This window comes from Enhydra lutris, unplaced genomic scaffold (assembly GCF_002288905.1).
Source record: "Enhydra lutris kenyoni isolate GAN:26980312 unplaced genomic scaffold, ASM228890v2 scaffoldscaffold19, whole genome shotgun sequence".
NCBI classification, from domain to species: Eukaryota; Metazoa; Chordata; class Mammalia; order Carnivora; family Mustelidae; genus Enhydra; species Enhydra lutris.
In genome coordinates this window covers 26,056,800-26,083,133 of record NW_019154103.1, presented here as the reverse complement: position 1 = coordinate 26,083,133, position 26,334 = coordinate 26,056,800, and the positions used below count along the sequence as shown (strand labels likewise).

Here is a 26,334-nt window from a genome sequence, read left to right as displayed (position 1 = left end):
ATGGTAGTAAACCGTTAAATATCTGGGACCCGGGGAAAAATAAGGTAAAGCAGTTTATACATTTATTCTAATATCTCTTACCCACAAACACGTTAGGGATTTTCTCCCTATTTGGACAAAGTTTTTGGGTTGCCGCATTCTTTCTTCCTCTCACAAAACTCCGTGTGTGTGTGTGTGTGTGTGTGTGTGTGTGTATAAGAAAATTGCCAACCCAATGCATACAGAGGCCCTGTTTTCCCCACTGCAGGGGGCAATTCCATCCGAAAGAAGGTGAGGGGTGGCCAGTCACTAGTTCCTAGTGTTACTGGCGAAGAAGAACAATTAGAGATCAAGACTGAGTACCTTCTCCCCACTGTGTGATGAACTCTCCAGCTGGTGAAAACTGCACAATCCGACTGTTGCAGTAACCGTCTGATACATAGATGGTTCCAGTGTCTGGGTCTACAGCCACATCGGTGGGCTGACAAAAGTGATCCTGGTCACTGCCTGGTTGCATGCTCCTCCCCAGGACTAACAGCGGGCTGCCTTCACTATTTGGATCCAGTTTGAATACCTTTTTAAATAAGGAACAAAAGTTTTACCTGCTTTGCATGGTTATTAGGGGTACCCCCTTGCCTGACTTAGGCCACTTGCACGGGCACTTCGAGTGTAAGCTCCCAGAGATTTATTTATAAGAAGATACTCTGTAGGACTGGACGGGACTCTAAAATAATCATCTGGTCTGATGCCCCCATTCTTTGAGTGAGGCCCTTAGTGATTAAGTGATCTGCTCAAGGTCATCCAGGTGATTAGTGGTGAATGGATGTCCTGTTCCATCCAGTCACACTTTTTTTTTCTTTGAAGATTTTATTTATTTATTTGAGAGAGAGAGAGAGAGCATGAGGAGGGTCAGAGGGAGAAGCAGACTGAGCCAGCTGCGGGACTTGATCCCAGGGCTCCAGGATCATGAACTGAGCCAAAGACAGTTGCTTAACCAACTGAGCCTCCCAGGCGCCCCCTACATCACATTTTTTTTTTTTTTTTTTGGCCTCTCTTTGGCTAATAGTACGATGCTCTTCAATACACAAGCAATAAAGGTTTACTGAGATGATATTTGAAGACTCTTATAGTTATGTCTTCTGAGTTCCAGGGTTTTTTTTCCCCGCTAGTTTTCATACTTCTTTGCCACCTACTCATAAAATGGATATTAAAGCTCATCTTTTGAGAGGAAGACCTTATGGCTGTTCTGTGAAGGAAACAGAACTTCTCTTAAAAACCACAAATATGTAATGTTTTATATATAAGCATGGCTGTACCTAAGATTTTGCCTGGATTTACAGAATATTAAAGTGGTTTCAGGGAAAACAACAACAACAACAACAACAACATAGTGATAAAAACACAAGTGATCAAACAGAACTAGGACCTGGGAACACAGAAAAGAAAAACACATGTGGAGAGCCGAGGAGGGTGGGAAGGCCCACACAATTGTTACGGTGAAGCCTCGCATCTGGCCCGCAGTTTCCTGCCGGCCCAATATAGGAGGGTGACCGAATTATTTACATACTAGCTTTTCCTGCGTTCTAAAAGAAAAATTTCAGATGTGTCAGTTCCATTTTCTTGTAACCAACTTACTGGGTGACAGAAAAAGACCCAGACAGCTCTAGAGCCATTCAGAAGCATAACTCCATTAAGTTCTATTTGAATCACTGCCAAATGGAAGGTTACCTGATGCAGAGCCACGTCTGTGACCCAGTAATTTCCATCTTTATCTACACTCAAGCCATGGGGCAAATAAAACCTGCAAAATAAAAACAATGGTCTTAATTATATAGTTATTCCCAAAGCATACGTGAGAAGATTTTATTTTTTGCTAATTCATCTGTAAAGATAATATAAATTTATGAATTGATAAATGTGTACCTGCATTACTAAAGCCCAACATAAATTAAATGAAAATACCTGTTGTAATAGAAACCTCCTTTTGATATATTTTTTATTTTTGATATATTATATTTATATATATATTTGAAAAAATATATATTTTTATATATTTGAATATATTTATATTTGACTATATTTGAATTATATATATAATATATATTATATATTTATATTTTTATATATTTGAAAAAATATATATTTTCAAATATATATACATGTATGTATACATGTACATATCAAATCATAAATCAAATATATATACATGTATATATATACAAATATATATACTTTTTTTATTTAAATTCAATTAGCCAACATACAGTACATCATTAGTTTCAGATGGAGAGTTCAGAAATTCATCAGTTTCGTGTAACACCCAGGGCTCATCACATCACGTGTCTTCCTTAATATCCATCACCCATTACCCCCTTCCCCCCACCCCTCCTTTTGACATATCTTAAATGGTATTTATTTAATCTTTGAAAAAGCTATAAATGAAGCCTACAATCAGTGACAAATATTTGTCATAAAATACGGTATATTAAACAACACAAATAACATCAATTTAAGAACAATTTCAAAGATCATAAATATTAACAATTTAGAAATTGTATAAAGCAAACTGTCTAGAGAAACATACATGGACTTATATAGTTTGAGTAGTTTAAATATACTTCGAGGTAATGTAGGCTGTGTTAATGGAAAATATTAAAAATAGGACTCCAAAGCTTTAAGAGTGCCTCCTCAAGACAGTAAAACCCAAAGGAAACCCCTTCCAACAGAAATGTTCATCTAGGCAAAGGGAAGGTGTAAGCCGATAATCAATAGAGAAGTTTACTTTAACAAATCAATTGGGATGATCTGGGTAAGAGAACTAACTGTAAACTGGTGTAGGCAGAAGCTTACAGGCTTAAGGAACTTAGAATTAACAAACACATGGGCAACATCTTAATGTGGTTGTAGTCAAATAACATCGGACAAACCACAAGCTGTTTGTCAGCTTCTAGCCTTAACCATGGTGGGGACACCATAGATTTTGTTTTTCTTTTCATGAGCCAAGAATGTAACACCCTGAGCTTGACTAATGAACTAGATCTGTGTTTTGGTGACTGGATGTGGGGGTTATGATTTGCTTTCAACACAGAACACCCCACTGCTGGCCAGGTTCATCTGGCAGCCCTTGCTCTGTCTTCCTCTGATTCCTTTCTGGAAAGAGAATGCTTCTGATTCATGGGAACAGCACCAAGGAGACAGGCTCAAACCCACTAAGTGGTAGAGCCACTATGAGGATTTGGCCCCTGACCCACCATCTTAGAATCCTATAAAAAAAAATCTAATTATTCCCATCTTCATAAGCAGCTGCGCTCAGAATGGATGGCTCCCTGGCTTTTCCTGTGCCTAAGCAGATGGAGCAGGGTATAGTTCCTGAAGCTGCCAGGTTATAATGGTTGAGGACACTCTGTAAACAGGTGCCCCTTCCCTTCAATGACCATGAATATCAGCCAATTTTTTTTTTTTTTTTGGTTGCCAAATGTTATCTAGGAATAAGACCAAATAATAAGTCTTTCAAAGCCAAATTACCTATGCATGCTAAGGAAGCTAAACAATGATATCTGTTTAGTTTTCACTTTGAGATGGGAAGAAAGAAGACTTTTTTTCTTAATGTTGATTTTGGTTATGTGGCTTTTATGGTGAAAAAACATTTTTTTTAATCTTCAGATCTAAGCTGACCAGGAACTCACTTCATTAGCCATGTGTGTCAATGGCGCTATGAAGTTTGAGTACTGGTTAGAATCACCTGGGAGCTTTAAAGGTAAGTAGCTTTTGATGCCTGGGCCCCGTCCCTGCCTAAATCTTAATCTGGGTTTTTTGAAGCTTCCCAGGTGATTCTAATTTCAGTCAGGGTTTGGAACCACCTACTTAGAAAATGGAAGATGAGATGGCCCAATTAGTCTCCTGCTTTCGTAAGCTGCACCTTTTCACCAGCACCGGACCATACCGTCTTTCCAAGACCAGAGCCAGTGCCACACTTTAACAAAACACATGTAGTACAAGCCTTAACAACAACAGAAGTAATTGTGCTCACAGATTTTTTCCACTGGACTGGAGTACAGCAGCATTATTTGGATCTATGACAAGAAGAGTGTCTTCTTCAATTGGCCCAAGTCCTCTTTGCTGGTAAACAAACATGCTATCAAAAGAGCTTTAAAAAAAAAAAGACATTAGAATGGAAAATAAGGCAATGAGAAATGGCAATGAACTTAAATGCAGACCATTCACTTGAGATTCAAAATAGAGAATCAAGAGAAGAGCTTAAACTTTGTTGTCCTTCACGTTTCTATTTGATTCCATATATGTGTACACACACACACACACACAAACCCCTACCAGTATATATAATGGCAGTTACAAATGTACGATCGGCCGTAGAACCGTGCTGCTCAGAGTGGTCAGCAACATGTGAACAGTCTGGAGATGCAAGGTCTCACACCCACCAAATCTGAAATCTGTACTTCCACAAGATCCCCAGGTGACTCATATTCACATGAGAGTTAAAGAAATACTACTATTTTTTTCAAAGCTCCTCAAAAACATTTTAATAGCTATTTTCCTTCAAACTACAAAAGAAAGCATAACTTATTTTAACTTACACTGTAATAAGGAAAGTGAAACTGATAGCAGGAAGGATAGTGATCAAAAATATTTTTGCAACTGTATTTGCCGTAGGCATAACATGCAAACGCATATTATAAGTATATAGGACAAAATGCTCAAAATATAAATTTAAAAATATAAACTGTGAGTCTTGAAATAAAAATATGCTTAGAAACTTAAAACTTCCATAAAACAGCTATTCTATAAGTACAAAATGGATTACTATATAGTAATATAAAAACTAAAGAAAATATGAAAATTTCTGCTTTTTAAATCTGTATCTCCCAGGTTATAAAATATTATGAATGTATATGTTTATATATATTTTTTCCATTTATATTTCTATATGAATTGCTAGTAATATATTTCCCTAAACTGACAATTATCACGGATACTGTACTTATTTTGATTCCTGTTTGGGAAATTATTAGGGCTAAGTGACAAAGGTAAAATCTTGTAATCTAATCTTATGTAACACAGAGATAAATATGCAGGACACCAAGAGACTAATTTATATTTTAAAAAACAAAGAATTGGATCAGTACATAGTTCAGTCATATGCATGTGTATGTCTATATAAAAATATAAATATATTTTGCCAAGGTTAATGGATAATCAGTGAATATTTCTGTAACAGAATTTCCTTGACAGAATCAGACAAACCTGTGGGAAAAAACTATTACTATTTTGTAGTTCAATTGTATAAGCAAAAGAAGACTCTGAATAGTATTAAATATTTATGGAGATAGAGTTGCAATTTGGAAAGGCAAAGAATGATCAAATTTGTCACATACCTATTGATTGGTTGGTTGCAATTTTTGTGGAATTTATGCAGAGTCCCAGTAGAAGAATAAAAATTTCAAAATTACATTCTCTGGCCATTAAAAATATACATCACACAATTATTTGAGCTTCTTGACTGCTATAGTCTTTTGGGAACATTTTTCATGAAAGATAACAATAAGTCCCTGAAGTAGTTCTTATTAATGATGCATTCAATTGACAACAAAATATTGATTCAGCTTTGTCAACCTAAAACTTAAGTAATACTGTTTACATATGCTATTATGTGTAGTAAAAACCACACAGCAGTCCCTAGGAAAAAAAAAGTATCTGAGTCTATAAAACAGAAGTAACAAAACTGACAAAGCAGATTTCATAAGATAATCATGGGATCATTATTAAATTGAAATGTGAAACTTTATTAGAACCAATGTAAGAATATACAAGGTCTTATTAAATCATGGGAGACTAATAAAGGGCAGATATGATGTAACTCTTTAAAACTATGAAAACTGAAAGAGTTTATCCTATATCTGAAACTCTATTTTCAATGTGAATTTCTGTACTAAAAAACATCATAACTATTCTTCTAGAAAACAATGGCCCTGGATTCAACCATCAATGTTCGCTTTTTTGCCAACATGTTTGTGATACCAGATAACGTTTAAGTTCTGCATGTTTAAGATTCATAGGACGCTATAAGGTTCACATTCATGTGTAATAAGTCTCATTTACTTTCTGTTTTGAGGCTTACCCTATAGTCCCCATTTTCCAAGAACACTGCAGTGCTTTATAATGGCACGATGGCAATCTAGATAATGGGAATTATGCTTTCCCCGTAAGGAGTCAAAAATCTGCTTCCTCTTTCTCTGAACTGAAATTTTGAGATAATTGTGGATTCACATGCAGTTGCAAGAAATAATAGAGAGAGAAGTTTCTCAAAGGTAGCATTTTGCACGACTGTAGCACATCACCATAACCCGGGTACTGACGTCGCTAAAAATCCACTGACCATATTTGCATTTCCTTTTCCCTTACTGCATTTCCTAAAATTTTCATTTATTCTTTCAGTTTACCTGCTTGGACATGGAACATATTTAGTATATTACTTCTCTCTTTCACCCCCACTTGGGAGTTAGTATTATGGACAGTTACCAAGTCCTCGTAATTCTTATCACGTGCTGTGCACTTGATATATTGCTAGTGCTCGGACCCGCTCCTGACAGCTCCTAATAGTGGCGTTATGCAGAAGCGACAGTACCTATTGTATATCCCGATGAAACTGAAGCATGCCAGACCTCAGCATGCCCCGCTTCACATCAAGGACAGTCACTCAGGTGATGGGCTCACCAGTCCTAATCCTTTTCATTTGGGATAGCGGGGGCTTGCTACAACCGGCTACTGGCCCTTGGTAGTGACACAGGGCAAGTAATAAAAGCAACTGATGTTTTTTCTTTTTTTTTTTTTAAAGATTTTATTTATTTGACAGAGAGAGATCACAAGTGGACAGAGAGGCAAGCAGAGAGAGAGAGAGGAGGAAACAGGCTCCCTGCGGAGCAGAGAGCCCGATGTGGGACTTGATCCCAGGACCCTGAGATCATGACCCGAGCTGAAAGCAGCAGCTTAACCCACTGAGCCACCCAGGTCCCCCCTGATGTTTTTTCTTTTAAATGGGAAAAATCACAAACACCCACGCACTAAATCTGCCAAATAAAGTAGTTTATAAACTCCTGCAATTTTCAAAGAAAGGTAACCCCTGAACGGTTCATAACCGGATGTCAGATTACAGGGCTGGATCCACCGTTGCTATGGAAAGCTGCTTCTTTAGTGTTCTCAAGCAGCAACCCCGCATGGTATGCTGCAGAGAGCTCTTTATTTCAACCGCATTTAACTTTTTGCAGGATATAATAATACCCGGCAAATTTCACACGGTGCCTGCAGCCCTGCTGATTTTTGTTTGCATCTCTAAAAAAGCACTCAGCCAAAGAGGCTGAGCTGCGGCCTATGGGCCCGAAATCATCAGTTCTTTATTTTAGCAGTTTGAATTCCCCGTTAATGATTTTGCACATTAGCAGCTAATCAAACAGTTTAGATAAGGCTGAGGAGAAACGCTTTGCTATATTCACGCAGAAAAGAAACGAGAGTAAGGAGAAAGTAAACTTCTGGGCCATCAATCAAAATTATGGGAATGCAAAATAAATAACAGCAACCAAGGAGAAGAAGTATAATGTTGTAATTAAGAAGCTGGAGAAAGAACCATAGGTTTTCTTTTACTTTTTCTTTATTTTTCGATTATAATGCCAGGGTAGTTACCACACGGCGTTATATTCATTGCAGGTGTACAATATAGCGATTCAACACCTCAGTGTTCCTCAGTGCTCATCACAATAAGGGTGTTCTTAAACACCTTCACCTGTTTCACCCACCCCCTCACCGACCAGCCTCTCTAAACCATCGATTAGAACCATAAATTTTCAAGTGAAAAAATAAGTGGAAAGATTCCCCCAATATTAGCAATTCAAATATAACCATACAGAGGCCAGAGATTTTAAATGGATACACTTAAATATTATGTTAAAAAGGTTCACTTCTGCAAGAAAGCACATTGCAAAAAAAAAAATCCCTGTGAGGAGGAAAAGAGGTAGACAAAGAAACCAGCATGACTTTAGTGCCCAGAGACATCGCAAATGGGGATGAAAGGAAAAAGGAACTATGTATTATGGCCCAGGGCTTTGTTAGGTCTGTTAAAGCCAATGAGGACCAGGTGCTTAACAAAGTGCTTTTTGTTACTCAACAGAATGAGGCACTTAATAAAGCCCTCATTTTTGGGGCTAGGGAATTGAGCATAAGGGAGTGCAAACATCTTCATGCATGTCTCAGGCCTAGGAAATGGTAATCAAGATTCAAACCCAGGTCTCCTGTCTTTAAAAAAAAAAAAAGAAAGAAAGAAAGAAAAGAAAAGAAAAAGAGAAAAGGAAAGAAAGAAAGAAAAAAGAAATGTTTTTCTCTTACTAAGACTGACCTCACTGGAATGGAGAATCTCCCTGCCAGTTATCAAATTTAATATGCGTATGCAGAAGAGATGGAAGAGTAGTCACAGAACGAAGAACTAGAGAAAGTGACGTGACACTGGCAAGGAAATGGCTTAAGTGGCAAATGGCAATGTGAGAGAAAATGCTAGAATTTGGAGACATTCTTTCCATATAACTTCTTGTGATTTTTCTCTCAGATATGAAGGTACTAAGTAAGGTTCATGTAGTCACTTTGAGTTCTGTTTTCTAAGCTCACTAAATTCTTAAGGTATAAAAGAATATGCAGATGGAAGAGCAGAACCTCAAGCAGATAACTTAACAGAGACTCCGGAAAACTAGTGAGGCTAATCTTGAACTGATTTTTCTAAAAGTTAGGATGCAGAGAGATTTCCGAAACAACAGATCTTAGCAAGATTCCATGAAGCACCGATGAAGAGATGTTTTGTGAGCTGTTTGGTGGGGGGTGGGCAAATGGGAGAAGATTCCCAGAACACCACATCTCCAAGAACAAACCTTGCTAAGTCAAGCTTTCAACTATTCAAATCTTACATAAAACATTTATGAGGAACATTTATGAAGATACCAAAGGCATGCTCATCAAACAGACCTGATACAAGGCTGGGAGGGACAGCTCGTTCTCTGGTTAATTAAGAATAAAATAATAATACCTGTAAATTGTTAAATCTAACATGGTGAAATGTAACTGGAATAGAGTCCTGAATTCAATATTTTAAAAACACCACATAAGTATAAAACTTGAGCACAATTTTATGAAATATATTTGAAGATCCTAGCAGACTCAACACATGGCAACAAGGTGAGATGACTGTTGAATAAAAGTGAATACAATCCTTTTACACTCATAGATATCTAAAGGACAATAATTGCACTGCTGATCCGGTAATAGATGAGGTATTGTGGCCACTTTCCAACCAAACATCTTAGAAGGATGAGAAATCAGTGTCTTCAGATGACAGTATCATGTCAGCATAAAGACTGGTTGAGGGCCTGGGGATATTTAGTCTTGAGAAGATAAGATTTCTTTCAAATATGGAAGGAACTGGGGCACCTGGGTGGCTCAGTGGGTTAAAGCCTCTGCCTTCAGCTAGGGTCATGATCCCAGAGTCCTGGGATCAAGCCCCGCATCGGGCTCTCTGCTCAACGGGGAGCCTGCTTCCTCCCCTCCTCTCTCTCTCTGCCTGCCTCTCTGCCTGCTTGTGATCTCTGTCTGTCAAATAAATAAATAAAATCTTTAAAAAAAAAAATGTAAGGAACTGACATGGAAAATGGGAGTAAGTTCATCCTGTGTTAGGCTGTCATGAAAGTAGAGTTAGAAGACTCAGATTTAAGTTTAACATAATGAAGAACTTTATAACACCGAGAAGAGTCCCATAATTGGAAAGGATGTCTCCTATCGTAGGGAACTTCCTGGCACTGCGAGTTCAAGCCCTGGATGACTTGGAAGATCTTGTAAAGAGGCATCTGCATTTGGTGGGAAGTGGGAGGTGAGCTCTCTGGTGCACATTTACTGTTCTGGGTGCCCAGGGTCTACTGCCCCACGTTGTGCTGATGAAACCTCCATGTTTGTTTGGTTGATCCAACATTCCGAGGCTCACTCTCAGCCCATTTTCTTCCGATGATGTCAACTCTACTCCCAAATTCCAGGGACAGAACAAAAATGTTAGGCAAAGCCAAAGAGTGGATTTCCTTCTTCTGCCACAATGACTGGTTCGGAGATGGAGGAAATGTGACCTAAGTTACACCAAAAAATAGGCTAAAAGACTCAATTTAAGGATTTTCTGTTGAACTGTCAGGGACATAGACTATCTCTTCTGTGAGACTAGTATGTGATAATGCAATTCCGAGGCTGAAAACAGGGAGAGGGATCACTCAGGGCCCTGGAATGGAACCAACCAGGGGAAAATGTGTTAAAAAACGGATCTGGGTGATGTTATTTGGATGACCATATCTTTGAAGTTTTCACTTATAAGAACTGATAAATTTCCTCTTTTCCTAAGCTAGTTTGTGTTGGTTTTCTCTTTTATTGAAAGAATGCCAAGTGATACAATTTCCAAGATCCCTTCCAACTTCATGTGAAACATAATAAATGATATAAAGGAAACCGTTTTTAACACCTAAAAATTAGGGGTAAAACCCATGGCTTGGTTAAGTGGGTATGTGATGTGAGTCCTGCCTAGTGGAACCACAACCCTAGCTGAGAGAAATAAAAGAAAGGCCAAGAGAGAAGACTTGACAGTAGTGGTGATTTTAAGACAGAGACCCAGGAACAGCTGTTCCCAGGCAGGAGCTACCCAACTCCTGCTGGGAGGCATTTAAACTTGAAGGAGCTCCAGCTGTCATGCTGCCCTAACACCAGGACAGACTCAGAGGCTCTTAAAAGTTTCATTACACCCTGCTGTTAAGAGGCATTTCTTCTTTCAGCTAGAAGCTTCTGAAAGTAGCCATATTAAAATTAAGGGACAGACTGGGAAGAAAATGGAAATCAGACAGAGAAAGGGAGTGGCAATCGCCTTTCAGGAGCTTAAATGGTTTTTATTATTATTACTTCAGTTTTGTTGCCATGCTTAATTAGCATGGTTTTATAGAAGAGCAAGGGGTGATCAGGGAAATCAGGTAGAGGTGAGGAGCAACGGTACTTATAAAAACAGTTGATATGATGACATCAAAGAGCACTGGGTACTATATTAATTGTGGAATGTTAATGCCAAGCGCGGCCTGATAGTTAAAGAATGGTCACATCATAAAAATTAGGGAAGGGGTGCCTGGGTGGCTCAGTTGTTAAGCTTCTACTTTTGAATCAGGTCATGATCACAGGGTCCTGGGATGGAGTCCTGCATCGGGCTCCTTGCTGGGTGGGGAGCCTGCTTCTCCCTCTCCCATTCCCCCTGCTTGTGTTCCCTCTCTTGCTGTGTGTCTCCCTCTGTCAAAAATAAATAAATAAATAAAATCTCAAAATAAATAAATAAATAAAAATTAGGGGATACAGAGTGCTTAGATTTGATTTAGAGCAAGTTCTGGCCTTACAGAAACTATAATTTTGGGAACACAGGAAATATCAGGAAGGGAAAAATTCCGAGTAAGATGAATACAGGATTTCTCACTACTCTCTTCAAACAGTGGTAGCAACAAGAATGCAATTTCCACCCAATTGTTAATGTGGGTTGTCTCTCACCAGGATGTCATAAGTTCTTCAGGCAGGTTTTTCTTTTTTTTTAACAAACCTTGAATATTTAATGAGGGAGAACAAAAACCGTACTTTGTCTATTATATATAATGCGACTTATGCATGAAGGAAGACCATGCATGATGGTTCAAGGAATGGAACCCACAAATCCAAATCCATTTCTAATTCTCCTCATAGAATAATAAAGCAGACAGTGATTAAAAGCAGATAAGTGAGTTCCAGAAGAGAATTTCCTGGCAAGTATGGATTGAAAAGCCTGCTAGAGGCCAACAGACAATACAGGAGAGACACAACGAAAAAGAGAGAACGAAATTCTTACATCTGAAAGAGAAAGATGAGTAAGAAAGAAACAGAGACTTAATGAGTTAAATCAGTGCATCTGCTCTGAAGAAGTCTTGCATTTTTTAACAACACCCTTTCTTGGTGCCATTTATCAGGATAAACACACCAGGGCTTTGGCAAAGAAACTGGAATCTATTTACCCATGGTACTGGTTATCTAGATGAGAGCTTGATGCCAGGAAAAAGCAGCTCTTTAACTAGGACTAACATATAAGTCACAGAAAATGTTCTTCTGTGGCTCTTACTTCATAGTCTTGTGTCCTCATCTTCTACCCTAACCTGGCCCCTACTGGTCCCTTCTCCTATTAAACTGTTGCAGCCTGGGCTGTTTGCTTGGAATGGAGAATTGAACTTTATCCAACTTAGCTTTAGCCAGCTGAAACAGTATCAATGGGAGAAAATGACGCTGTAATTTTCTCCTCTGGTAAAATGTGGCTAGAAATCCATGCAGAAAATGTAGCAATATTCATTAAAAAGAAGAATATGCTACAATGAATAGAAATAGTTTGCTTTTAAAAGCACTTGTTAAAATACCATTAGATGTTCGATAATGACTAAGACGATGTAACAGAGATGTATGAATAGGAATATTGAGTTCGATTGCTTTGAACTCTAAAGTGATTTCCTTCTCAGATTCCATTTTCAAGTGTGACAACTGGAAAGGACAATTAAACAAAACAAAGCTAGCGATCTGTTTTGAAATGCTGCCTGAATTCCCTCTTCACCTGCACAAAGAAAATCCCATCCATGTGTAGCCACAGGGCAGGCTTAGCATTAACACGATCTTAGTCAGTACCTCTGAGAATGGAAGAGAAATACAACAGATCTAGTAGGTCCTCAGTTTTCCAAATGAGACCCTACAGCTGTACACCTGAATGGAGAAGATTCTGACACTTAATTGATATTTGAAGATTTATTTTCATGTGTAAATTTGTGATAAAAACAAATGAATAAATGGATATTCATTACCCAGGAGAACTGACACAACCTGCTAAATTTTGGACCAAGCTTTTAAAAATATCATCCTGTGAATGTACTTCCAATCCCATAAAAGGCAGTATCACAGGGTGGGCACCTGGACCAACCCTGGCGTCAGACAGAAAGGAACTGAAGCCTGGCTTTGCCACTTGCTAACTCCGACACGTGGAGCAAACACTTACCTTCTCTTGGTTTCTGCATCTGGAAAATGTGAATGGTGGTGATAGTAAGAGTGCCCAACTATGTGAGGTGATTTATGTAAACATTTAGAACAGAGACAGGCCCACAAGTAAACAATAAATGTTAGATAGACATTTTTACCAAAAATCCATCCAAGAAGATAGTGGAACATGGAATAAAAGGTTGGAAAGAAAAACCCAGAAGGAAAAGCAGGGGAATTAGACCTTAAGTCTTTGATACTCTTACAAAGAGAAAACTTGAATAATAAAATTAATCTCTATGAAAATGTGAAGGCCAATGGTGATCACCGCCATGGAGCAGTTCAATGGAAAAGGAGAGTTCAACTGGCTTAAACTGATTCTTTATGCAGCATATACACAGAAATAACAAAATGCTTCACTGTAGTCAACTAATAACTTTACTTAGTTGATCATTTCTCAAGATGCACCTCCTCTGAAGTCTTGAAATGCCTCAACAACGTACTGTCCTAACTGCCTTTAATATTATTCTCCTGAGGAATGCGAAGGTAGCTTCAAGGAGGAAGGAGGAAAATGGTAAGCATGTGGGATCACAGATTGTTACTGCCTTCTTTCCATAAACTCGACTGTGAAACTATTTTAATTTGTTTTAAAATGCACAAGACTTCCTTTCTGCTACTTCTCACAGACATGTGTTAAAGAATAAATGTGGTTTGCTCACAAAAATCAAGTTCGAAAAGAACGTTGGTAGTTCTCTTACTGTTATTCTTAGTTTAACAAAAAGTGACTCGGACTCGGTGTGTTTTCATTTACCCCTCGAAGGAAAAATAGTACTTACTTTCCATCCCAGACATGGTCCCCTCTGTGGAAAATCACCAGGTTATTCTTAAGGTCCAGAGCCACCCCAGAAACCTGGCCTGGTAACAAGTATACTCCAGGCCAACCCAGGGCTTCTTCGACATGGAAATCTAAAAAGATAAATCCATACATTTGGTATAAGAAGGAAAGCTAGTGTAACCTCATGAAGATTCACCGTGGTTAGGAGAAACTCATGCAGTACCGTCACTAGATGGCAAGGAAAACAAAATCAAGCCGTGCTCTATATCAATGCACCACATGCACATGCCGGCCAGCTTCCTGAGCTGTGAGATCAAGGAAGGGCCTGTGAACTGGTTGGGGACCGTATGCCCGCATTTCCTATCGATGACATGCCTGTAAAAACAGCTTACCCTTAGGTCATGAAAGAGCAAATCTGAGACTGCTTTCTGCTCGACAAGATTCTTCTTTAAAAATTGTATTTTGGGGGAACATGGCAACAGGGATGGCAACATTTTAATTCAAAGCTTTTACACGTGAATAAATAGCAAGCATGGGCAAGAAGCCTGTGTGTGTGTGTGTGTGTGTGTGGTGTCTAACTCCTGTCAATTCTGGATGTTCGATATACACGCGACCCTATAATAAGCCATGACTAATTAATTATCTCCTGCACAAGCAACCTGTCCGAGATACCGATCTTACTCCTCTGATCGTGAGTGTTCCTGTAACAATGGAAATGGAGAGACACGCTTTCATTGCTTGCATTTCACTGTTTCCTACCATAGGAGAAGGGGAACATTAACAGAAACTTTGTGACTGGATGATTTCCAAGTTATTTTCATTTCTGATCAGAATGCTTTTATACTTAGAGAACACCTGGGCTTATTTGTGTTAATTACTTTTATAAATGTGCTAGTGAATAAAGAGGCGTACTGTATGGATGCGCAATACTAACTGAGGCTTAAAGTTATGAAGATACTGTGAAGTCTACTGTATCAGTGTCAATGTTTCTTCCCCTGCTGAATGCTTCAACAGAGACGCCGAGAAGTAGCAAAGCAGCAGTTCAAGTCTCATTTCTCCTTCCCATCTTCTGTAGGACGTGGCAACATGCATTGAAATCCTTAGAGACAGGCATTACAGACTGGAGGAAGGAAGGGAATCCCAGGACCTGCATAATCAGCTTCCGTGAGCTTGAAAGGATGTTGGTGTGAGAATGAACACTTCGAAGTAATTTTCTCAACTGTACTTACGGAAACAGTATCACTTCATTCAGTCTCTTTACCTTTGCACATTTAATTTTTCTTTAGTAAAAATTAATGTGACAGTTCAAGTGAATGCCTAGGTCGGTTCTGCCTACAACTTTTGCTGAAGCATCTTCAACAAGTATTCCCTAAGTATACTGTCTATACAAGGCATTATGCTAGATTCTGGGAACACAAAGAAATAAAATACAGGTTTTGGCCTTGAAGAACGTGAACAATAAAATGAGAAAAAACAGGAACCAAATACTTATGACAGGATGTGGTGCTGGGATGCAGGAGAGGGTCCATAATCCTTCCTGGAGCTTGGCTGGGAGAGAGCAGGGTGAAGGTCAGACCTGGGAGGTTTCCCAGAGAAATTAAACCCTTACGTGTTTGCACTTAAAGGTAAATGGGGGTTCACTGAGTGCAGAAGTGGGCAGAGAATATTTCGGTCAGAAAGATCAAAAGTGAGGATGTTTACAATCGCAGAATGTTTCAAGATCTTTAAGTAATCTAGAAAGATACCTGTGTGTGTCCAGGTGGGGTTAGGGGAGCAGCAGGCAAGATCAACTGACCTGGAGAGCTTGGACTGGAAGATGTACCTTACACCACACGAGGGAATATGGATTTAATAATGAACTAATGTTAAGTCCGAGCTGTGGTGTCTTGATCTCCACCATGAATCATTTTGAGGCTTGCTGCAAGTACGTTATTAGTCGCAGTAAAGCACTGAGTTTGGGAATAATTTACTTTTGAAATATATTGGAGCGCATCGAGAATGTCATTCTCACTCACGTGTCCTGATACGCCTTCTGGAGTTGGAGAGAAGCGGGGACCATTACAGCTGACACACTGACATTTGCAAACAGTTCTGGGCACAGCGGTGGATGTGAATGGGGCTGCTCAGATGAGTAACATTCACCATCTATCACACTTGTCATAATAGGGGGGAAAAAAGGATGCAAATTGCTGCTCCAGGCAACTAGGAGCCCCTGAAGGTTTTTAAGCATGGGGCGACACGATTAAAACTGTCTTTTTGAAAGTGAAATCTGGAGACAGTGGTATAAGACCGACAATTAGGTATGTCTAAATAGATCCACAGATGGATAAATCATTCCCCAAATAACATGTTTTAAATTATTTTAAAGTTGCTTGAATCTCAGGTTATATGTCATCCATTCTCATCTCGGTTACAGCTTGTCCATTCGGTGGTGATCATTCTGTGCTCACTGACCAGCTCCTGAAGCGTCCGGAAGGGCTTCCAGGAAACATGGAACCTCGTGACAACAGAGATATTGAATTGCTTTCATCAGATTCTCAGAGCCCAGAACCACTGCAACCAGATGGAATTTCTTGGGGCCAGGGATCATGTCGTATTTACTATTTTCACCAGCTCTTACGCAGGGTCTGGCCCATTGCAATAGCCTAAGGAATGGACTAGACAGAACTCTCTGACCCAGGCTCCACTCGTCCATGTTGGTAGCTTTTAAACACCTTTAGCATCTTATATTTCACTCGTACTATCTCTTTTTTACCCCCAGCACTGTGCTGAAGACACTGTTAAGAGACTCAATAAAAATGGTTAACGGGGTAATTCTTTTCATTAAAGAAAAGAAAAAAAATATCACATCTCCTGGAACATTTCTGTTCAGGGGTTCAGCAGCAGGCATTGGTAACTAGGTACTGGGGAAGGTCCAGAAATACTAATTCTGATAAGAAATACTATGCAGTCTCCAAAAGAACTCTACTGTCTGGGGACAAATGTAAATTTCCTAAGATATTGGAAATTTTGTGTAATAAGCTTCAATCTGGCTATGAATGATCCCGATAATTATTGACCTTAGGTAAGCACTCAAAAGTCTTTAAAAAGCACTAAGTTGTTAACAGCCTATTTTGTCACATAGGAGAGTCCCTTTAGGGTGGAAATTTTCAAGAAGGAAAAGCAGTGTAAATATCTGGAATGTACTTATTAAAATGTATACTTCTGGTGAATTTTCAAAACAGTAAGATAATATGTAAGGAAATAAGAAGGTTAACACAGCAAGCAACCCGGCTTGTTTAGTACTGAGTCAATGCCAAGGAGAACTACATTGTGCGTGGCAAATTTTTGGAGAGATTATATTTTCTTTATATGTCATTTCTATATATATTATTTATATAATATTGTATATTATTTTAAATTTTATTTTCAAATATCATACAATATTTATTAAGTTTACCTACCCAAAACCTCAAAATTCTCAGGATTACCGACCCAAGACCTCAAAATTCTCTAGGTCCCTGTGTTAATTAGAAGTTCTAAAATGGTTAAAGGAAAACTGAGTTCATGTTCTCCTCTGTGAAGGTTAGCTTGGTTAACTGTTGTTTTTGCTTCCGGTGTCACCATCTTTTTCATCATGAGGTGGTTAAAGGCTGTGCCTTTTAAGATTAAGTGATCAAGAATCCAGACAATCATTTAGGACCGGTGGTACATGTATATGGAATTGATACTGAGGTTCTTCCAATACCTGCCCATTGTTACATGAGAATCACAGAATGCTAGTAGAGCACAGGCCCCCTCCCATGTCATTTTCTCATTTCACAGGAAAGAACTGTAGGCTTGGGCCAGACTTTAGTCATCAATATCAAGGATCATTATTTTCTAATCCCCAATTAAGATATATTCCAAATCCTTATTAAGGAAATTATATGATAAAATATATTTGGGTTCTAACTTAAACGTAGCATTTTCCATCACGGAGAAGTTAAAAATTAGGTTTGGATTTCTCTCATCCTTCATTTATGAAGTGATTCAGTGTATGACTAATGCTGTAGACTTCCAGTTTTAATTTGAAAATTAATACAAATTTCTTATACATGACCTTGGGCAAACCATTCACAAATCTAAGTGTCAGTTGCTCTAAATTCAGATGTCAACTAATAAGATTATTTCAGAATTCTTACATGTGTTATAAAGGTAGATGTGCAGCCATATTCCAGCTGTATATTTAGAAAAAAAGTTACTAATTTCAGAAAAAAAAATTACTATTAAAATTATATCAATAAATCACTGTAATTAATGAATTACACCTCTCCCAGAGAGAGATTAATGTTCGTGATCAATGCTGCTTTCATATGAAATTATTAATAAGCATTTAAAAGGGCATTCATTCATCTGTGTTACAGAAGAATGAACAGAATTAAATAAAGTTGAGAAAAAATATAATTTCAAACCCAGAGCTGTGACTTCACTTCAGTGGGATGGGTCTCTTCACACTTAAGTAAAAGACCCTGATGAAATCACATAGACAGCTTCAACAAGAACAGAGGGTAGTGGTGGCTTTTTCTATACTTGCAAATTTTCATCTAGTGAGGAAAAGATGGCTTATTTTTTCAGGGACTGTTATGCATCAGAAGTGTCAGCAGTAACTATAATTAACTGAAACTACAGGAGAAATATTTATACTTAAGTCAGAAAGAAAACAAGACTTAAATTATAATGTTTCATTTAATGCGGATGAAGTGGGGGAAGAGAATTAAGACATAACTAGGGCTCAAAAGCACTAGCAGAATTTCTTTTCTTCTTAAAATTTAATTGCAAACGAGATCTTCAACTTGGTCAAAATGTTTGGATACTGAATGAGAAAGTAGGATCAAAAGTAATCTACACCTAGGGGCACCTGGGTGGCTCAGTCAGTTAAGTGTTTGCCTTCGGCTCAGGTCATGATCCCAGGGTTCTAGGATTGAGCCCTACCATGCTCAGCAGGGAATCTGCTTCTCCCTCGGCCCCTCCCCCGGCTCATGCTCCCTCTCAAATAAAATAAATAAAATCTTAAATAAAAATGTACACCTAGGGACGCCTGGGTGGCTCAGTTGGTTGAGCGGCTGCCTTTGGCTCGGGTCATGATCCCAGCGTCCTGGGATCGAGTCCCATATCGGGCTCCTTGCTCGGCAGGGAGCCTGCTTCTCCCTCTGTCTCTGCCTGCCTCTCTGCCTACTTGTGATCTCTCCCTCTCTCTCTCTCTCTCTGACAAATAAATGAATAAAATCTTTAAAAAAAAATGTACACCTAATGTTATTATAATTGTAGATGAGATGATGAGATGATTGGACAGAAACCAGCCATCATGTTTCCCTCTGGCCTTCCTATTATGTGTGTATGTATGTATGTATCCGTCTATCTATTTTATGTTACTGTGAGAGGCAGAATAACAAAGTGGTTAAAAACCAAGACATGGAGCAAGTCTGACTGGCTTTGAATTGTGGCTCCTTGAGCTATGGCTCTTAAGGCACATGACTTACTCTTTCCATGCCTCAGTTTCTTCCTCTCTAAATACTTTTATAAATAAGGTTGTTATGGGGATTAAATAAGTTAATGCATCTAAAACACCTACCCTGGCTCACAGGGAAGGCTGTATGTGTTTTTATTATTTCACTATTCCCTCCAGAGAGAAAATTCAGCCGATTGAATGTTTTATTTTACCCTGGGGATCCTATAAAATGTGAACCTAGAGGTAAGCGTATGACTGAAATATGTTAGAAAGTGTGAACTCTGAGTGAGCTAAAAGTTGTCCATAGAAATTAAGTAAAATCCAAATATTCATAACTGTATTTAAAGAGGCTGTGAGTTCTCTTAACTGATAAGAAGCATCACACAAATGCAGATATTATTTTTTGATGTCCAGAGGTATCCAATATATGTTGAGTCAGGCTTCCATATGCTAGCAAATAATACTTCAACCAAATCTGCCATTAAAAATAGCAATCTGTAGTTTTAAATTTATTTTTCAATGCTTTGGTTTCCAGAAGGCAATGAGAATAAAGACTAAGATTTTATACCCATCCTACTAATATTGTTTCATACAGATATCAAACTAATGGTAGAAACCAAATGATGTTAAGTGTAGAAAGGACTGTATTTGCTTCTCAGTTTATCTAGCTGAATATTTTCACAACTGTATATCATACATAACAAGTAAACATCAAGGCAGATTGATATAAGTGATCAGAGATTTCAAGAGCCACAGACTCCCATTATGGTAGAACACTGCCAAGTCATTTTCCGAATTTATCAAATTGCAGTGCCAAATTTTACAGCTTTCCTACACATTCCAAGAAAATTCTCTCGTGGGTGCTGCTTAAGTTAAAGTAATTAATATTTAGTTCTATTACTTTGGTGTTTAAAATTTTGAAATCTCAATCTGACGTGACATTAATGGTGGCAATTATAACCATAATTATTGTTAATGTATTACAATGTTTATTGAGTACTTTCGGTGTTCCACAGAACACAGGCAGTCCCTCAGGTAGTCCTGGGTCTACCACACACAGTCACATCCAGATTTTTGAATGGATCAATATTTCACCTTTGACCACTCAAATTAGCTGGATGGAATTCATTACTGTACTACAGTTCCAAAATATGGTCCAGTCAATGAAATCTCAGGTGCTGCAGCATAAAATGCCCCTGTATTGGGGTGCACTAATGCCATGGACGATGGACATCAGAACGGGGTCCTGAGTAGAACTCTCCAGCCTCTAAGCAGTGATGGTCCAGAGCTCCGGGAACGTGTATCTGAGCTGGGCAAATCAATTAACCCCGTATTTTGAGCACAATGGTAATGAAGTGTAAGGAACCAGATAGTGCACATTCGACTTTTAAGTTCAGTCATAAAGCCCCAGTTTTAAATTCAGACTGTGACCTCACTGAAATGGGTTAACTTCTCTAGGCTTCAGTATCTTCTGAAAATTAAAATAGGTCTCAAAGATATATGAAATGAGAATGAGCTATAATATTGAGCAACATGAAAGCCTTACATTTTTGTTTTAGTAATAATCTCATATGAGAAACCACCTTCTTCTTTGAAGCTAATATAATTCCTTACAGCACATTGGGCATTTTAGGGAGACAGTTAATTCTTCCAGACAATTAGGATCCCATTCTCAGTTTTGCCTGAAGTAAAGAAAGGGTGTGAGAAAAACAGTGGAAAATTATCCATCAAATTTATTCCCCTTATTTATACCCTAGGAAATACACATGTATTAGACTACTAATATATTTTATTTGGGTACTGTATGCTAATAACTTCCTACTTTCTTCTTTAGAAATGGAAGCTTCCTGAGGATAGGTCTTTCTCTGGCTTACACAAAGGAATGAAACATTTTCAGTTAAGGTTAGCTATTATATTGTGTTATGGTAAATGGTGAAAGGAAATTGAAAAGAAAAAGACTCAGAAATAGCTTACCTAAAAATGAGTTTCGCTATTTTTAATTTAATGCTTAAAAGGTTTTTGAATCAGGGTAGTGATGTAACACTAAAATAAATCATTTCAGAAAAGAAATACATGCACATTTCCTTTCTATAATTAGGATTCATGCTGTATGTTTCTATGATTCATTGTTTTATTTAACTCAGTGACATTTACCCACATATTTAAAGTCAAAGGGAATTTTCTGACCCAGATCACGCAGAATCATTTTCTCCCTGGGTACTGTCATTTTGACCACCCTATAAGGTAGGAGATCTAGCAAGTAAATGTACTTGGGGTATTTTAAATATATATATTTTTAAAGATTTTATTTATTTATTTAACAGACAGAGATCACAAGTAAGCAGAAAGGCAGGCAGAGAGAGAGAGGGAGAAGCAGGCTCACTGCCAAGCAGAGAGCCCGATGTGGGGCTTGATCCCAGGACCCTCAGATCACGACCTGAGCCGAAGGCAGAGGCTTAACCCACTGAGCCACCCAGGTGCCCCTATTTTAAATATTTCTTCCTTAGAAAAGCTAAACAGGTTTTAGGAATACAGTACTTTAAGTCAAATGATGATTTCTACAATGGACACTTAGGATACCTATCAATAACTACCACATTTTTTCAAATTCAGGAGTGACAGAGAGAAGTCATGGAATGAATGGGCTGCAACTCTAACATTTCACACTTGAACAGAATTGTCTTCTCACCAAAGAGGCCCTTCTGCCTTTTATACTTTCATGTTGCATGGGTTACCATTTACTATCTTTCATGGGGTTCAGGAAGACACTCGAGTTTGTTTATGAGATGGATAGGGGCATGAAAAACTGCAGATTTTCTAGATACCACACTCAGAAATGTCAATTTCGTTGTTCTCTCATAGGATTCAGGAGTCTAGATTTTTCATAAGCACTCTATCTGGTTCCAATGCAATGCAGTTCAGGGACCCCCTCTTGAGAAACAGTTTCATTAGATAAATTTAGAAGAAGTCAGAGCAGGGCTGATCCGATTTAAATATGAAGATGTAAAAACCTGGGTCCCAGTTAACATCCCGTAGAAACTATTAGATCAGTCCCAATGGACAGGGCTTGAAACTTCTGTGTAAGCAAAAGGCACCTCCTGCTAATTTTTTTCAATTATAGATAAAAATCAGCTGGGTGTTGAATAATTTATGGCTTCCTGCAAAGCTGTATTTGAAAACACCAAGCCGGCAGCCTGCGCCATTCCAGCCCACGCATGGACAGCTGCCACGCACCCATACCCGTTACTTTTTCAGAGATGATCTCCACATGCTGTATTATTTGGCTTTCCACATTAGCAAGTAACATGAAACAATACGACAGAGGCCACAACACAGTTAAAGACAAAGGTGAGGCATCCATGAGCAAGCTAGTAGAGAAACCCGAAGGGAATAAGGTATTGTCCTCTGATGTACAGAAGCCAGTCCTGGTTAGAAATAAAGATAAATCCGAAAGGTTCTGACTTGCTGGAGGTCCCCTCAGAAATAACTACTCAATTTTCCAATTAAGATAGTAATTGATAATGGAGCTTAAGAAATCAAAGTCATAAAAATGGTTCTATTTTACAAGTCAATTGGAAGAGAATGCTGGAAGCGTAACATTCCTTTGCAAGGAATTTAATTACTTTAAAAGAAGGTAGTATATAAGCATTTCATACACCGAGATTTTATATATCAGGTGGTGAATTTTCAGTTGCTTTCCATCGAGGAAAATAGAGAATACCGATTTAGTAAGAATTTGTTACCCTGAATTTCATGTGCCACCCTCCCCAGCATGATCTAGATATTTTTGGTCCTAGTAATTCTGGCTCCGAGACTGAATGGACACCAAATTTATGTAGTATTGGACCAAAACAAAAACTCAAAGGTAGTATCTGATAACTCATATCTGAGTTTTGTTTTTTTTTCTTCTCCTGATGAGTTCTATTGATGGTAAGTTTTTTCACCCATTCAGTTTTATTCCCTTCAGATTTTGCTAATGTGGATTGTAGCACTCCGCAACTCGTTCTTTAAAAGAAGCCCTAAACGCACCTCCTGTGTGTTCTGGCTCCCAGGTTCCTTCACCAGGTAGGGGCTGCTGTAATGACAAAACTCTGCTTTCTGCTGGCCTCAAAGTAGACTCTAGTCTGTGGAATTTGTGAATTCTGTCTCTGACAAGAATAGCATTGCCCCTCTCCTCATGCTCTGCACTCTCTCTGGTATCAGATCGGCCAAGATCCTTCTTTTGGACTACGTTTGCAATCTCAGCTACCAGGTCTGATTCTGATTCTGATTCTGCCTTTTCTGCAGGATTATATTTATGCACATGAACAACATCTTCCCTTTCTCCTAGCAGCTTGGAAAGTAGTGAATAGAAATCACCTGTGGAAAAAAGAGAAGACATAAAGAGTGGAGGGTTGGTAGGATTGCAAAATTTACAAAATTCTGTGCTTTAAGGATTCCATCTCTTGATTTGGCATAATAAGTAAGCAAGAAGGCTGCTTGCTCTCAGATGTTCAAGCAGGAGGGGAAAAACGATTTTCCAGAACAATAAAAAAAAAATAATATGCTTCCCATTTCACTTCATATACCACCTATTCCTTCTGTTATCTCAGGAGTCAATAACAACAGATTACCTCTATTTGCATATTAGTGGAAACAAAACAATGCATATATGATTGCATGGCATGTTTCAATAAATGGTTTTCACAGTAGAGCTGAATTAATGTGGAAGTTAGGGTTCATCAGATTTCTAAAGCTATTATCAACAGCTACATCAGGAACCAGCTACCTTCAGGGAAAACCGTTTGAAGTTGTCTTTCAAAGCTTACTAGAGGATAATGTACAAGAAATTAAATGTATATTTTTCAGCATATGCTATAAAACACAAGAAATGTAACAGATACGCATCTTTTTGGAAATTGGAAAACCAAAGTTTTATTGCTATTATTTTGTTGGCTGTGCTCCTGTAAGTAGCTCCCGTTGTTCATTTTAAATAAGAAATGAACAAATTCCAGAAAAATAATTTTGCAAGAAAAGAATATTCTAAATTACTTTCAAACAAAAGAGAAGATCTTAATAAACTAGTATCATTGGAATGATTCATCACTAAAATATATTTTATGTCTTTCTATACTAAAAAGTAAACTTGGATATGATAACCTAACTCCATGACAATAATGACTTATAAAGCATTATGACAGATATAAAATATGACCATGGAAGTTTCATAAAGCATTTGAACCCTCATCACTTACATCTACGGTTTGAAGTCCATTTATATCAACTATGTAAATGGGAAACATGTTTACATTCTCAGTAGAAACATGAATCTGCTTTTTTTTTTTTAAGCCAAACCCAAAGGTAACAAACACTCATTTCTACTTATTCCTCACCCTATTGCAAATGCTGCTAATGAAATCAGTTATGACGATAGAGTACTATTTCTTCAATTTTAATTATATTTATAGCATGGTCAGTTAACATTTACAAAATCTTATTTTTATGACCAGTAGGAAATGTAAATGATAACTGGTTTAACTATGACACTGAAGAATATATGATTTAAAAACTGGTACAAGGGGATGTGGAGTCTTTCCAAAATGATGCTAAGAGATCCTGTCATGTTTACAAATATCTTGGTTTAATGATTCAAAGTAGGTTTTCAATTCTTGCCCATGAAAGCAGCTGATCCCAGGTGAAATCTTCAATCAAAAAATAATTACCAAGTAATAGGGCCAATCTCAGTAAAATGAACAAAGCAAATTACAACTCAACCAAATCTGTTAGGCCACCGTGGCATTTGGCCTCACAGGAAAGAAATTAATCCATTCTGCTAAGTTCTTCTGGCCCCCCCACCCCCCCTAAACATACATAGTTTCATGTGCTGTTGTGCAGTGCAACACATATATTGAAAATAAAACAAAAGATTATTTCAAGGACAGACAAAAATCAGCATTTGAAAACTTGAATCCATGTCATTAGGCTAATATTGATGGGGGAATGCAGACTCGCCACTCTGCATAGTTACTCAGGTGTGTCAGTAAAAATCTAAGAGCCGTGATGAAGTAGAAAATGCACAGCGCTCCGGTCCCTCTGAAATTGTCATTCACAATGATCACTGGGTTAGGAAAACAAACTTTAGCAATGTAATGGGTTTGGCTGCACACAGGTTGCCCTGGCCTTATGAAAACAAAGCTACAGGGCTGCATCTCATTTATGGAGATTACATTTGAGAGAGAAAGAGAGAGAGAGAGAGAGAGAGACCACTAAATGACTATCTCCAACATCCTTAGGCGCAAAGCAGAGAGTTTCTCTTCTGCGGTACTGGATAGATGAAATCCTGAAATGTTAAGTATTTTTCCAAGCCATCTATATCTAACCTTGAGTGCAATGGGTGGAGGAGAAAATAAACAGAGGAAATTGTGTGGTCTCTGCCCCGGGTTCATTTCTCAAGAGTCCCTTTCTTCTCAGTTTACGGTACAGCCACATGGCGTCCCCTTCCTTGAATGTCAACTCTTAGATGTTTCTTCTTCCTGGGACACACTCTCCCCAGTAACCAACTAGCTCCTAAGCCTTCAGATCTTACTTCAGTGTCATTTATGTTCAAGATGCCTTCCTTGGCACCTTGATGGTCGGGTTAGGGGTCTCAGCTCTGTGCTCCTGCAGCACTCAGGTCCTCCCCTGAATTTTTACTGTTACAATGTCTGGTGTGTATTTCCCAGGAGTGTTTGAATCCAACCCCGACACTTAGTGGCTATTCTGAGCCATTAAACAAGTTACTTAACATTATAAAGATAATGAATTAATACAACCTTTCAGAATTGTTTTGTGCATTTCAAGAAGTAAAAAGCCCAGTCCAGTGTATATTCTAAAGTAGGTATCGCCAAATTGTAACTATTATAATTACCAGCAAAAAAGAAATAATCTCTAGTTGCAACATGCACGTGCATCTGCTTCAGTCTGTAGTTTACCT

The 26,334-nt window shown here is 38.3% G+C and overlaps 1 protein-coding gene across 9 annotated transcripts in view; it reads right to left on the bottom strand.

Moving 5' to 3' along the window:
* The window catches only part of LOC111148403 (peptidylglycine alpha-amidating monooxygenase), a 159,255-nt gene that overhangs the window by 22,896 nt on the left and 110,025 nt on the right, over nucleotides 1-26,334 (bottom strand). For 5 of the 9 annotated variants that reach the window (XM_022504922.1, XM_022504924.1, XM_022504919.1 and 2 more), the window contains exons 14-18: nucleotides 23,412-23,741; nucleotides 13,914-14,043; nucleotides 4,010-4,126; nucleotides 1,708-1,780; nucleotides 343-553 (exon numbers count right to left, since the gene is read on the bottom strand). In XM_022504922.1, coding sequence (XP_022360630.1) covers nucleotides 343-553; nucleotides 1,708-1,780; nucleotides 4,010-4,126; nucleotides 13,914-14,043; nucleotides 23,412-23,741 — 861 coding nt within the window. The remainder of the gene's footprint in view (nucleotides 1-342; nucleotides 554-1,707; nucleotides 1,781-4,009; nucleotides 4,127-13,913; nucleotides 14,044-23,411; nucleotides 23,742-26,334) is intronic. The other 4 variants (XM_022504923.1, XM_022504925.1, XM_022504927.1 and 1 more) reach the window with 1 other exon arrangement.